The sequence below is a fragment of the Pyrus communis genome, chromosome 4, assembly GCF_041283825.1.
Source record: "Pyrus communis isolate YQ-2024b chromosome 4, ASM4128382v1, whole genome shotgun sequence".
Taxonomy (NCBI): Eukaryota; Viridiplantae; Streptophyta; class Magnoliopsida; order Rosales; family Rosaceae; genus Pyrus; species Pyrus communis.
In genome coordinates this window covers 24,231,183-24,245,840 of record NC_142568.1, presented here as the reverse complement: position 1 = coordinate 24,245,840, position 14,658 = coordinate 24,231,183, and the positions used below count along the sequence as shown (strand labels likewise).

At 38.7% G+C, this 14,658-nt stretch overlaps 5 protein-coding genes across 5 annotated transcripts; 3 read left to right on the top strand and 2 right to left on the bottom strand.

The window, feature by feature from the left end:
* Nucleotides 1-272: 272 nt before the first annotated feature.
* LOC137722500 (eukaryotic translation initiation factor 3 subunit B) lies at nt 273-4,139 on the bottom strand. Its single transcript, XM_068461516.2, has 11 exons — nt 3,813-4,139; nt 3,380-3,617; nt 3,071-3,217; nt 2,848-2,976; nt 2,605-2,733; nt 2,436-2,519; nt 2,237-2,361; nt 1,960-2,158; nt 1,295-1,845; nt 1,108-1,216; nt 273-797 (listed from the first exon to the last, which is right to left on the bottom strand). Exons 1-11 carry the CDS (start codon nt 3,917-3,919, stop codon nt 462-464), a joined length of 2,154 nt encoding a protein of 717 aa, XP_068317617.2. The 5' UTR covers nt 3,920-4,139; the 3' UTR covers nt 273-461.
* A 1,312-nt stretch (nt 4,140-5,451) lies between these two features.
* Nucleotides 5,452-9,087, top strand: LOC137723541 (uncharacterized). Its single transcript, XM_088693161.1, has 4 exons — nt 5,452-5,810; nt 6,276-7,762; nt 7,883-7,989; nt 8,533-9,087. Exons 2-4 carry the CDS (start codon nt 6,277-6,279, stop codon nt 8,758-8,760), a joined length of 1,821 nt encoding a protein of 606 aa, XP_088549287.1. The 5' UTR covers nt 5,452-5,810; nt 6,276; the 3' UTR covers nt 8,761-9,087.
* Nucleotides 9,088-10,517: 1,430 nt separating this feature from the next.
* LOC137722436 (uncharacterized) lies at nt 10,518-13,386 on the top strand. Its single transcript, XM_088693160.1, has 3 exons — nt 10,518-10,839; nt 11,781-11,910; nt 12,011-13,386. Exons 1-3 carry the CDS (start codon nt 10,726-10,728, stop codon nt 12,028-12,030), a joined length of 264 nt encoding a protein of 87 aa, XP_088549286.1. The 5' UTR covers nt 10,518-10,725; the 3' UTR covers nt 12,031-13,386.
* Nucleotides 12,143-13,386, top strand: LOC148697679 (putative UDP-arabinopyranose mutase 5). Its single transcript, XM_088693159.1, has one exon. It carries the CDS (start codon nt 12,143-12,145, stop codon nt 13,196-13,198), a length of 1,056 nt encoding a protein of 351 aa, XP_088549285.1. The 3' UTR covers nt 13,199-13,386.
* A 525-nt stretch (nt 13,387-13,911) lies between these two features.
* Nucleotides 13,912-14,454, bottom strand: LOC137722226 (wall-associated receptor kinase-like 6). The gene has a single exon (XM_068461185.2). It carries the CDS (start codon nt 14,452-14,454, stop codon nt 13,912-13,914), a length of 543 nt encoding a protein of 180 aa, XP_068317286.2.
* Between the last annotated feature and the right edge of the window lie 204 nt (nt 14,455-14,658).

Here is a 14,658-nt window from a genome sequence, read left to right as displayed (position 1 = left end):
TCTTTGAATGTGTAAATACTCAAGTAAATGACGCAACAGGTTTCCAAACTTTTAGTTTGGGTTCGAGCGCCCATAAACTTCCAATTCATGTCAACATATCCATCAATTTTGTCACGGTTTTTTGCTAAATTCATCACTTGCGCACACGCCGTGCACCGGATTAATGATACATTAGATTTGTTGTAAGGACCCAACAACGAAGGATCAAACGGACTAAGATTCCAACGGAACAGAAACATAAAACACTACTAATAACGTAGCGTAGACAAACCTTTGGAAGTCCGAAACAAATTATAACGCTTTCGGTCAAACACATTCAGAAACAAAAACAGAACATGGAAGAAGATCAAAATTCATCCAAGGGCTCTAAAGCATAATCTAAAGATGTATTAAGTTCTTATACAGTGTTCAAAAGACAAGATCTAGATTCATAAGCTCCAAAATTATAATCAGAACACCACTCATTCTTCGAAAGCAACGACCTCCTCTACCTGGTTTATCACCTCTTCGACCTCAATAGCTTTAGCCTCGTACTCCTCTTCCTCATCACTTGCTTCTCCGTCTCTCAGATTTTTCCTCACCTCTTTCTCTTCTTCGTGCTTCTGCTTCCACTGAGCCACCCACTTCTCCCATTCCTCCTTCAACATTCTTCTTTTCTCGCGATCCTGCTCGCTCAAGAAGATTGAAACATCCTGGTCCTCTGCCTCATACTTCTTGCTGTACTTCTTCAAGTTCTTTGCAATCTCCTCCTCTTTCTCGGGAGTCAAGAATGATGGCGGCCTTGGGCGCCATAAGAACTACAACAAAGGGCTATGCAGTTAGAGCATGAATCTATTACAACTAGAATTTATCTATTGTCACAAAGGCATGTAGTACTTCCAAATCTATCATCACAAACTTCATTGCATACAACACTACGACATTACTATGAGAAAAAAGAATTCGTAAACTAAATTATTTTATACCCAATTCCTTCATTTCTTTTTCTGTTGTAAGAACCTTGATTTAAATTGTAATAGAGATGATTAAAGTTTTTTAAAATTGAGTAATATGTCAGAATATAGAGCATGAGAATAAGATTCAGTGCCTCCTCTATAATGGCATTACCTGAAAGAAATGATCCTTTAGTATCCGATAAAGTAGCTTGCCATTGAATGTCCAGATGTTGAAGCCGTTCTCCATCTCATGGACTGAGGTCACTGCAGTAGCTACATATCTGAAAGACAAAACTAGCATGTCAAAATCAAGATGCAAGTAAGAAACCAACTGACAAGTAAGATATCCAAAATTATACCTTCCGGTCGGATCCCATTCGATATCTGTCGCCATGAAATGTTCAGCGGTGGCCATGGTTTCAAGCTCATCTACATTGTAAAACTCTAGCTGTCCATTAAAACCTTTCAATCCTGCCAGAATAATGAAGTGGCCGGTAGGTGACCAGTAAAGGGCATTTGCCTGCTTTCCCTTGAGAGTAGTGAGCTTTGAAACACGCCCAGTATTGTGAGCACTTCGCATGGAGTAGAAACTTATGTCGGGCCTTGGGTTGTTATTCGCATTTGTGTTATCACAATGAATTACTGCGAACCGGTGGCCCTTAGGCTCCCAAGCGAATGCAATAATTTTGTCATTCTTATTCTCCAATTCCAAGACTTCGATAGGAATGTCCCGCTCCTTGATTCTGAAAAGCTCAAATCCAGTGTATGTACTTTTCTTTGTTTTGGTGTAGCGGTCAACTTTAACAGCTAGATACTCCCCATTGCTCTGCCAGTACATTTTGCAATCGCTGACGCTGAAAAGATTCTTCTGCCTCAACTCCTCCTTAGCAGGGATTTGAACAAGACTCACCTATTTGTATCAATGAAGCATTAGTTTAACTACCCTACAGTGAAATACAGAAAAGGGGAAACAGAAAAGACCAGATCTAGGAAAACAGAAAGTAAAATGGAACAAGATACACACCCTAGCAGGCTGGTTGCCACCACCCAGTTCTGGAACAAATAGTGCAAGAATCGGATCAGTTGGTGACCAACTGAAGTCCATGACATTTTCCACCTTCATTGACTTTTTGTCTACAAGAGAAAATGTTTCCGTCTCGTATACAGAAATAACATTTTTACCCATCCTGGCAAAGTACTTGTCATCTTTTCCCCCAGCCCATCTGCAAATATTAAAAGAAAAGGTAAAGCATTAAAATACAGTTAACACTCAAATTCACATTTGCGTCATATAAACTTACTTGAAAACAGGCCAAGACACCCCGGCAACACCTCCAGCTCCTCCAATAGCAAAATCATCTGGGCTTCCTTTAAAATCTCTCATTACTTTTCCGGTCCTCACATCAAAAATGTTTATCACGACCCTCTGTAAAATAATTTCACATTAGAAACAGAAACAAGGCAAAAGAAAAATCACAAAAAGTATTGAATCTCACTCACATTTGCATCACGAGGATTGCTTGGTTCATGGCTGCTGTATGTCACCAAGTATTTCTCACCAGGTGAGAAATCAATCAGTCGAACCTGCAGTTGACAGTCACAGGTAAGGACCGAGAGAAAAAACAAATACAGATACCAACTAAAACTGAAACCAAAAACCAAAAACAACCTGGGAATGAGCATAACGCATCAGACGATTGAACGTGGAGGCGCCTCCCCAGACTGCAGCACCCTGCCTATGAACAGTGGCCAGGTAAGTCCCCAGAGGGGACCACTGCACGAAGCTCTCAGTCCAGAACTGTAACAGATAATACATATGATTATTCACGGTTGAAGTATTCAATATAAGAGAAGGTGACCATTAAGAGGGAAAACATCAACAATGTGTAAAGGGGAATAGACATCCACTTACAGTGCGTTTGTAGAACGGTTCCGGCTTCAGGTGCCTTGCATCGTTCCATAGCACTTCCGTGTCCGCACCATAACGAATGACCAGCTGGTCCCTGGCCTTTTCGTCGGTTAGCCACTGTTGTAGGTTTTCCTGTAATGATGCCCAAGAAGATAACATAATAAATACCAGAGCTTATTTCCATTTCAGAATGTCCAAAAATTTTGATTGATTAGAGCATAATTACCCCCGGAGTATACGGTTTACTTTCTGGAGGGGCCCATTGATCCGGAACACTCATGAACCGATCAAAGTCGTTAAACATGTTGACAACAAAAATATGTGATCGATCCAGCTTGTATCCATGAGTCCTCTCTTTGGCAAGCTCAGCTTCCTACAATCACAACAATGCAAGGTTACATATCAATCGTTCACACACAGAGACATAGTTTGGGACCCCAAGTGATGATTATTCATCACGCGTATCTATCAATCTGCGAAATTTCATTGGAAACACAATATACACACAATTTGTCATTTATGAGAGAAAAGATACCTGAGGAGTATTAAACTCAAGGAAGCAGTAACCCAAGGTTTTATTGGTTTCGGGGTCCAGAGGCATCCAAAAGCCGTCGTCTTTGATCACACCAATCTGACTATAGATTTTACGAATGACGTTTTCGAGCTTCTCAAACTTTTCCAAAGGAACAACAGGGAGGTTATCAACAACAATTATGTTGCTAAACCCTGCGTCCAACTCCGAATTGTCCACATTGTATATATCCTCATCATCACTACGCAACCGTAAAAACCAACCATTTAATTAATTAAAAAAATACTCAAATCATGCTTCTAAAACACAAAATTTATAAATTCCAAACAACGAACTTTCGTTATCAAACTTATGGAAACACGATAGGGTTTGGAAAAGAACGAATCTTGCTATCAATTTTCTGGAAAGTCAGGGTTTGGGTCGGAGCTAGGATTACCTGATAATGCCAAAGTCTTCGCCGGCAGGGAGGTGGATGGAATCGAGGTCGATTCCGATTCGGGCCGCCGTCGCCTCTATGTCATTGTACATCATGATGTCCGCCATGTTTATATCGGAGAAGCCGGATATTCGAGAGGGCCTCGCGCAGCAGTGCGACGGAGGTGAAGAGGAAGCTTTTTAGGGTTTTGGTGATACTGTGTGTAGCAGCTATCGGTTGTGTTGGATGCGTTATTTGGTCAGTTGGAACTTGGAACTTGGAACCCGGAACCTGGTCCCTGCGAAATAAAACGAAAATATAAATATTTACGTCTTTTGTCTGTAATTGTATTTGATTGGAACTTTGAAATTTTTTTTTTTAATAAATTAAAAGTATGTAATTTAAGTTTGAAGTAATTTTTAAAAATTTAAAGTGTATTAGATTAGAAGTTTAAAGAAGTTTATAATATTAAGTATTTTTAATTAGGAATTAATTTTAAAAAAAAATTATGAAATTAAGAAATTAAAGACAACTGAGAAAATTCGTACTGCATTTTAACATTCACGAAATTTTGAGAAATCAAAGTTTTATGTGAAATTTCTTCTATCAGCTAAACTTCATCAAAACCTTTTAAAACCTCTCAGAATTTCAATTAATATAACTAAAGTAAGGCCAAGCCAAAAAGTTTAATGACAATCATGAGCCTTTCACCGAAAAGACTATCATGGGCTTAGATATTGTTTCCAAAACTTTGCAACCAAGGCCCAATACTAGCCGTGCCCTTGAGACTAAGGGCTGGTTTGGTATTGCTGTGCTTTGAAAAAAAGTTGTTTCTGCTGTGCTGTGAGAATAAGTAGCTGTGAAATAAAGTAGCAGAGTGTTTGGTAAACTTTTTTGTAAAAGTGCTTTTGAAAAAAAAAGCAGTATTATAGTGTTTGGTAAACTTTTATGTAAAACAGATGTGAAAAAAAGCCAGTTTTTCAAAGCTGGATTTTGCAGCTTCTTGTTTTTTGCTTTTTTTCACCCAAAACTGTGAAAAAAAGCTGAAGCTGAATGTTTACCAAACACAAAAACAGCTCCCAGCTTTTTTTGATACCAGCTTTTTTTCAGAATCACCTCAGTACCAAACCAAGCCTAAGTGGCGTTGCCTCGTTTCAAAGTGTTTTTAAATAACCAAAAGTGCTTTCAATCATTTTAAAAGCACCTCCAAACCATTCAAGTTTAGAACTTGTTTGAAATTGACTTTTGTAAGTGTTAATTTTTTTTATAACAATTAAACACGCTTCCAACTGCATATAACATATCATCATTTGGAAAAGAAAAAAACAATTGCGTATAGCAGAAAAACGTAAAAGCAATTATTGTTGTAAAAGCATCTTTGGTCGTCTCCAAAATCGTGCAACCAAAAAACCCAATAAAAACGTTCCTCACTATTGGCTTGTTTTTAGTAGGAAAAAATTCAAGTATTTCACGTCTTATTACGTGCTTCTTCTTAAAATAGTTACATTTTTAGTAATATTGCTACATATTCGTAGTAGAAACAATCTTCAATAGGTCCTTGTTATATAAGCAATTCTCAAAACAGAGACAAAATTAAGGGCATTCAAGGACCGAACGGTTTCAGAAATTCAAGTGACATACCGATTCGTCCTAACATATTATATGGAAGGAGTTAACTAGTAGATGGGGGTATTTTTTTGCCTAGTCAGAGGTGGAGGTGCAGGTGGCGGTGCTTTCTGCAGCCACGTTGAGGACATTTATATGATCCTATCCGTCTGCATGTCGCATGCAGACTTTTATCAACGCGTGTCGCATGCAGACTTCATCCGCCGTCTGCTATAAACCCTTCCTCTCCATCGACTACGAGTTATTTTTATTAGGGTTCCTCCTATGCTTTCACTTCAGCCGAAGAGCTTTGTGGTGGTAATTATAAAATTCCAATTAGATTTAAATTTACTATTGCCTGGATTTACCATGAAACCAAGTCAAGCAAAGTAGCAGCTCGTACTGATCGATCAGGTAATTAGACCTTACGTTTAAGATTATTTTAGTTAATTTGCTGAGGTTCTTGACTATGTTTTGTTAGGGGAAAACTAAATTCCAGATTAATGGATTAATTTATCATGTTTGTTTCTATTTATTTTTCATTACTTGGGATAGTGTTATTTTGTTCGATTGCTTGCTACATGATGCCTAGAAATTTCTTCTTTAAATTAATTTTTCGCTTTTTCCAATCAATTTTCAAGCAATTCAAGTGACTAAGGTTTATCCAGGATACCCTATTTGAAGATTGTATTGTTACATGATTTCTATTAAAATCCACTGTCGTTTGCCCTCAAACGTGAATAAGGGGATTGATGTATTTCAATTTAGAAATTCCGACGTTTTATCAAAATTCTAAGTTTATTTACTTCGTCAAAATCCAAAATTCAATTCATTAACTGGCAATAATTTGGTTGCTACATGTATCATATATATGCATAGGATGGAGGATCCAAGTGGGGAGTCCGAGCTAGAAGAAGACTCCCCTGAAGCTAACCATGGGAAGGTGAGGTGGATCTTGAACAAGGGATGGGGACTTGGGTTGAAAATTCTGGTGACTGGTATGGTAATTTCTTCTGCCCCAATTGTTCTTCCGCCGCTTGTGGTTATTTCCGCAATTGGGTTTGCCCTTTCTGTTCCATCCGGTGTTGTCTTGGCAAGTTATGCTTGCACTGAGAAGATCATGAGCAAGTTGCTCCCTTATGGTGAACCTCCTCTTTTGTCAGAAAATAATGGAACGTTAATGTCGAATAATGAAGAATTCGAGCAAGATGAGGAATGGGAACAGGACACATGGGTAGGAGGGAAGACTGACATCGAAAAGGAAGAAGGGTGGGATTGGAGGGATAGACTTGAAGGCGGCGAGATGAGAGTAGAATTTGTGGATGAGGAAAATGATGCCATCATTGCGGAGGATTCACAAGGAAATGTAACTGAAGATGCGGATGAAAATGTAGAAGAAAATGGATATCAGGAGGATGTTGATGAGTCTACGAATAAGAAGGAAAAGCTAATATTGGATAGTATTTACGAGGTGAAATTTGAAGGATTGACTGATGATTTAAAGGATGATTCTGTACTAGATGAGAATCAAGTCGACGAGGTGTGTGGATTGGTATTGAATGTGATTGAGGGTGATGAAATTGATGATCAAATGGGAGTGGCACCGATTGAAGTGACTAGCGTAGTAATCGAAGAGAGCGAGGATCAAGAAAGAGTAAGTGATATTGTAGAAGATGAGGAGTTGGTGGAAGAGACAAGGGGATTGCTAGAAAAAATAAGGGATGAAGGCAACGCTGATAATGCAATGGAGATGAACAAGCAGTATGTGGGAGAAACTGGAGAAGGTGGGGAGGTAAGAAATAAAAAAATTGGTTCACATGCTGAAGACATTGAGATACCAGTTGAAGCTAGAATTGCTGCTATTGGATCGCAAGAACCGACTAGTATCTTGGAAGGTGGAGTTGGGGAAGTATCAGATGAATGTGAAGGTATGCAAGGATTCCAAGAAATGAGATATGCGAACGATGCAAAGACTGTTTCTGAAGATGTCAAACCGACTAGAGATATTGGGAGTGTTTCGGAAAGCAAGAATGCTGAGAAAAATTTAGAAGTGGAGAAGCCAATAGGGGAAACCAAGAATGTTAACGATGTTTTAGAGGAAGAAAAGAGAATGGCAGACAAGAGAAATATGAAACCTGTGGTGAGCAGCATTGTGGAAGACGAGCAAAAGCCTGTGATAATCAGAGAGGAACCAGTACAGGAAGGAAGGAGAACCAAGGATAGCATCAGTGACGTAGATTTTCGGTTGATTAAAGAGAAGGAAACTGTGGTATCCTCAAATTCAGATGCAGGCGGCCTTCATTTGTTCAATGACAAAAATGTTTCTGGTCAGCAAGACTGGTGTGCTTCTTGTGAAACTTCTGAAGGTGAAGTTTTTAAAAAGATCATCACAGTAATTTTATGCACTGTAGTTTCTTTCCATTGCAAATAATTTGTTCCCAGTTCAGTAATTCTAGTATTAACTCATACTTTTGGAGGACCTTCAGGTAATGTGGGTGATGAAGTTACAGAGCTTCCCGTTTCAGGCATTGCTCATGAATCTACAGATTCTGGGATGTCATCCGGAAAGGACTTCAACGTGCATTCAAATGGGGTTAGAGTTTATTTTATGTTCTACGTGCTTAAATAATAATCGCAGATACACTTGTTCTTAAATTAATAGGGAAAGGTCCTTGCTCCGATTTTTTCTCGTTGTAATGTTCTCGTTGAGTCTATCTGCATGCTTAAGCACACATAATTCTTTTTAGTATGACACTATTCAGTTACATATCAAATTCTTTTTAGCATGACACTATTCAGTTACATATCACATTTGATTTGATAAAATGGTTGATTAGTTCATGTTCTATCACAAGTTTCACCCAGAATGTAAAGCATTCTATGGACACCATTTGCGAGCCGATAGAAGTAAATTGACAACTAACAGAATAGAAATGATGTTGTTTATTGAGTAAGAAAGCTGAAAATAAGAGAATCTACATGTTTCGTTGATTATTGAGTTGCTGACCTCCTTTTAGAGGGAAACTTAAACTTGTGATAAAAGCCTGCTGATCGAATAAGTGTATTTATAGTTGCAAATTGTTTCAATAATTTAATGTGACCGATAGCTGAGTTGCTTCACTCGCTGCATCTTCAGGTACTGTACGATGAGGCTAAAATATGGGAGAAGATTGGTGCTGTGCGAAGTATAGTCGGATACAAGGGCACATCCCATGCAACATGCATAGAGGAACTGAAGGCTCTTTACCTCTTCACCGGGGTAGAACCCCCGACGATATCATTTGGTGACCCTCCCGATCTCGAACAAGTTAATCACAAACTTCGCTTTCTCATGTCCATCATCGGAGTTAAACTGGACTCGTGAGTTGCTGGCGGCTTGTACTTGTAGATTTTGTGTTGTCTGTTTCCGGTTTGATGTCAGATTAAGGGCAATTAGTAGATCATTAGATCGTGTGTATCGGTTTAGCATTTGTAAGCTGCAAATACCAGAAAACGTTTTGATCCAAAGTTTGTGCTCTCCGCAAGCTAGAAACTGTAAGATTTCACATCCTCTGCCGGCAACCGGCCCGCAGGGCGCTTTAGTCTCGGAAGTCTCAAGTTATCTGTAAACTTAAGTACCTGTAACTGCAAGAGTTGTATATTTGGCTCTACTTTTACCATTTTCGTCGGTCGATGTAATGTTTGCTTCTCATGGTGGTTTCTTCTGTAATTATTTGAGGCTTTAAGTCTCAGTCTACTAAACATGTCAACGGTGTTGCGGTTTAAAATTCAATTGTAGAAGTGCAGAAAACCTACCAAATTGACTTCGACATAAAAAAAAAAAAACCTAACGAAATGGCTCGGTTCGGCTCTTGCCATAAAAGAAGTCAAAAGGTTTTAATAAGTGCTGCAAATTTTTCTTTAGGAATTTTAATACGGGAGTGATTTCTAACACCTAACTTTTGCATCTTGTACTTCCCTTTTATTTCGTTCTTGGATTGGATAAATACTCAACTTAAAGAAATAAATTAAGCAGAAGAGGCTAGAAGATAGAGAAGGGAAGTACGAAAGTCACTTTTTTTATATATTTTAAGTGATTAAGTGAAAGTCTTTTATAATCTTGAAGAACTATAGATTTTTCGACTAAATGTAGTCAAAAGTATCTTTAGTTATCAATAAGATGTAAAACACGAATTTTATGGCATTTCACATATCTCATGTGATGTACTAAAACCTTTTTTTTTTGGTAAAAATGTACTAAAACCTTTGACAGTAGGTTGAATGAGTTTGATTTACATATATATATATATATATATATATATATGCCATGATATGAAATAAAAGTACAAGTGCTCTTAGAGCATCTCCTAGGGATTTCTATTACCACCTTTAAAGACTTATGTAGGTACTAAAGAGAATCTTCGAGGTTATGTACAATAAAAAAGTTCATATAGTATAAATCCTAAATTTGAGAACTATATAATAAAAAACTCTAAGTTAAATCTGGACGATTTATTTATAGTAAAAAAAATGTGAGGCCCAACCTATAGATGCGTCAGCAGTGGTCTGGCGACTAGCATCCACACGCTGCTGGAGCAAGTGGATGAGCTGCAACATCGCTCAAACCCAATTTTTGGAAGAAGCATGCAACCTTTTATGTGGGTGGGCCTCCATCCCCACCCAAAGTTGTCCCTATTTATAGTCCTCAAATGTGAGGAAACTTTTGAGTACTCCAGCCAATCCCTATACTATAGGGACTAGAACTCTACCAAGCCACAAAGTCTCTAAATTTAAAGACATACGGTGATAGCCAGTGGTAAGGATTATGGGACTTCATTAGAGATGTTTTTAGAAAAGCACTTAAAGTGCTTCATGTAAAAAAACGTATAACTGTACTTCTTATGGAAAACACATTAAATACATTTAAAGCTCCAAAACATTTTTTCTTAGTGATTTTAAAACACTTCCAAACAATCGTTTTTTTTTTACCAATTTTACGTTAAATAGAACATTATTGGATTATCGACAAAAAAAAAAGGAACTTTATTGGATTATCCAAGCTTAAATAAAACATGTCGGTCACACGTGCGAACGACAAGTGACGTGCAAACCCAAACACAGGTGGCCAATGGCCGTGATAGACGGAGAAAACAGTCAGAAATCTCGAAATCTAAAAAACCAAAAAAAAGCGATCTTCCTTCTCTCGTCTTCCCTGCAGTCTCTGCAATCCCGGACAAACCACGTTGGACCAATTATTCTCTGCTATTAATTTTCGAGAGAGAGAAAGAGGAGAGAGAGAGAGAGAGAGTGATTTCTAGGCATAAATATTCATGTTTGTACGAGTGAGTGAATGAGAACTCCGCCTTCTCTGCTATCTCTCACTATTGACTTAGCTGTCCTCAACCTCCCCAGTATATCCGATCTCTCTCCTCTCCCTGACCACATCCTCCTCGATCTCTTCCTGGTACTCTCTCTACCCTCCTCTATTTCTTCATTCATTCATTCTTTTCACCTTACATGACCGATTGGTAATTTGGCATTCTTGTTCTTGATTTTACCGCGAAAGTAACTTTCTTTTGGGTCCCAAATGGATTGTTTGTTTTATTGTGGACATGGGCAGGCTTGATTTGGTGAGATATGAATTGGTTTTGTCTTAATTTTTGAAATTTTTATGTCAATCGACGTGGGTTGAAATGAATTGCTGATTCGCATGATTTGGGGATTTTAGGGATTTCTACCTCTTTTGGATTTTAGGTTTGTTTTGTAATAGCATATGTATGTTGTCATCCTGCATACATTTACTGAATTATTTCTTTTAAAGACCGTTTATCTGTCTAATCTTTTATGGTAAAGAATGTTGAATGTGTTAGCTTCCCGGATATTGGAGTGCTACCTGTATCATGTAAATTTGATGACTTTATCAATGTTTATATTCGATCTGTTCGTCGTGTAGCTCCACATGGACAATCATGGGACAGATGTGGACTGCCTATGATCAAGATTGTTGTGTTTCCTGCAATTTGTTGTAAAAGATTGCTCTCATTGATCACTAGTGGATAATGTCGATTTAGCAGAGAGAAAATAACATCATCCCCACCCTCAGCCCCCAACCGATCCCTCTCCCCATTGTGAAAGATCAGCAAGGTGTTCTGTGTTTGTTACGTTGTGAAACGTTGTGCTTGATGAGAATTATAGATTGAAATTTCAGATTTAGCTGAAATTGAAAAATAGTGTTTGATTGTTTGATTCTAATCAAGAGAAAATCATAACATCACTTTTTCATAGTTGTAGGCTTGTAGCCACACCTTCGTCATTTTGGCTTTCTAAGGTCTCTGTTTGCCTTCTGCTTTCATGTATGATTATGCATTTGGTATATGGGAATAGTAATGTTCAGTTTAATGGCAGAAAACTTTGAGAGCAGGAAAGCTAAATGAGAAAGTGTTGAAGCTGTTTGTAGCAACTGGCAAGGAAGAAGTCCTTTCACTAATCCGGGCACTTAATATTCGGCAGACCCTTACCCCTGTCCTTCCTACCAGTAAGTTTTGTTTGAAAATTTCCAGTGTCCTTCCTTTCCTGTAATATTTTGAAACCGATTTTGGCGGCCTTCTTCTGACCTACAATAATATCTCTTGCAGGATGCTCTGAAAAGTTTTGAGATTGGGTGTTATTGTGTGAGCAGAGTATATAACTTTTGGAAGACAAAGATCAACTAATTAAACAAGCACGTGCAAGTTTTGTTGTTTTTCTCTCCCAACTCCTGTTTGAAGATGTCTGACACAAGCATCAACCCCAGTGAGGTTGACATCGTGGTTGCAGCAATCAACTCCGACCTGACTCCATTCTTGAATGAATGGAGACCAATATTCTCCCCGTTCCATCTGATTATTGTCAAAGACCCTGATATGGATGGGGAGCTCCATGTTCCAGAAGGATTTAACGTGGATGTCTTTACCAAATCTGACATAAATCGGATGGTGGGCTCTTCTCATTCCATTCTCTTCTCTGGTTACTCATGCAGGTATTTTGGTTACCTGGTCTCAAGGAAAAAATATATTATCTCAATTGATGATGACTGCATCCCGGCTAAGGACAACAATGGTCATATAGTAGATGTAGTGGCACAGCATATTACCAATCTCAAAGCTCCAGCTACCCCATTCTTTTTTAACACACTCTATGATCCGTATCGGAAGGGAGCAGATTTTGTTCGTGGTTACCCATTTAGCCTGAGGAGTGGGGTTACATGTGCGCTATCATGTGGACTGTGGCTCAATTTGGCAGACTATGATGCACCAACACAGGCCCTCAAGCCAGAGCAGAGGAATTCTCGATATGTGGATGCTGTAATGACTGTTCCGGTGAGATCTTTAATGCCTGTAAGTGGAATAAACATTGCTTTTGATCGTGAGGTGGTAGGGCCAGCTTTGTTCCCGGCTTTGAGGTTGTCAGCGGAAGGAAAGATCAGGTGGGAGACAGTGGAAGATATATGGTCTGGAATGTGTGTAAAGGTCATATGCGATCACCTGGGAATTGGCGTAAAAACTGGGATACCTTATGTATGGAGAAAGGAAAGAGGTGATGCCATTGAAAGCTTGAAGAAAGAGTGGGAGGGTGTGAAGCTGATGGAGGAAGTGGTTCCTTTCTTTCAGTCAGTTAGGTTGCCACGATCAGCCGTGACAGCAGAAGAGTGTGTTGTCGACATGGCAAGGGCGGTGAAGGAGCAGTTGGGAAAGGTAGATCCTATGTTTGCTCGTGCAGGTGATGCCATGGCGGATTGGGTGAAGCTCTGGAAGTCGGTGGGATCCAGCGCACCGGAAGTTTAATGCCTGAATTCTGATTCAGCCTCTTCTGTTTTATTCCTTCTTTATTTGATACAGAATTTTCTAAGCTTCTAATGTTGATCTCCCTTGTAGACTGACTGATGATGAGATTATATGTGGGTGAAAATAATTGATACCTTGTTTGTTGTTGTTTTCATGAAGATGGTTTATATAATTTGGTCTTTTATGTTTTTCTAATGACTATTTTTCTAATAGAAGCAATTGTACTATACTAAGTTAATCTAAACTACGGGGAGGGGAATATCAGACCGGTAGGACTAAACACAAAAGCTGATCCGAAACAAGCACGTAGAAGTACATATTTAACAATGGGAAGTGATTTTAGTGTATCATTTTTCTTTTCTTTTCTCGATTGACCTCACAGTGGGCTTGTCATAATAATTTGGTTCGAATTAGACTTTTGGTAAGAATTGAACTTAAGATTTCTAATTTATAAGTGAAGAGAATTATCATTAGACTGTAATACTAAGTAATTATTTTAGGCCTTTTAGATTGAATAAATCGTAATAGAATAAAGGGAGAGAAATAAACATGGAGTGCAAAGACAAAAAAGGACATGCGGAAATCATTTCACCAAACGATAAACCGTCAGAAAACATGTACCAAAGTTAGCAGCTTACTCATACGAGAAACAAAATACATAGCTCGATTTCTTTCACGCTCCGGCCTTGAAAAACAAATGACCTGCTGACCAGTTAGCAGCTCACTCCGAAACTATAAACGTCACTCTTTTCTGTTAGTTGGCTACTCAGAGAGTATTCCGGGTCCAAATATCCAAATGTTCCTCGTGCTAACGTAGTTAAGTGACTCTCATCGATCCAAATAAGCCTCGAAGTTCCAAAGTTGGAGATCTTTGCCGTGTAATCCTCATCCAGCAATATATTCGCAGTCTTCACGTCTCTGTGTATGATAGCATTGATAGGTATGTAAGTTTCCGAGTGTAAGTACGAAAGAGCTCCTGAAATCGTTATCGCAACTTTAAGACATGTTTGACACGAAAGAACCGAGGAAGAATATCCTTGCTTCCGATCATAAATGTGGCTGTAAAGATTCCCGTTCGTGATGGACTTGTACACAAGTAAGGGCACCCCCGTCTCCAAACAACAGCCGAAAAGCTTAACCACATTACGATGGTTTATCCAAGAAAGCACGATCACCGTGTTATCTGATAGAACTCCTTTGTAAACTGTTCCAAAACTTCCTTGGCCATGGACATTGTTTTTATCATAATTGTTCATGGCCTTTTCTAGTTCCTCCGCGCTAAAAATTTCGTCTCAACGGGTTCTCTATGATCGGAGAGTTGTTGTAGCAATAGCCCACCATTTTGTTTGAGCTTCATGCACCTTCTTCTCTTTATTCCCCAATAAATCCATAAACAGTCCCTATAACCGCCAAAAGGCATTGGCAAATGTATGCCTGAGCAAATTCTGAAAATGCTTATG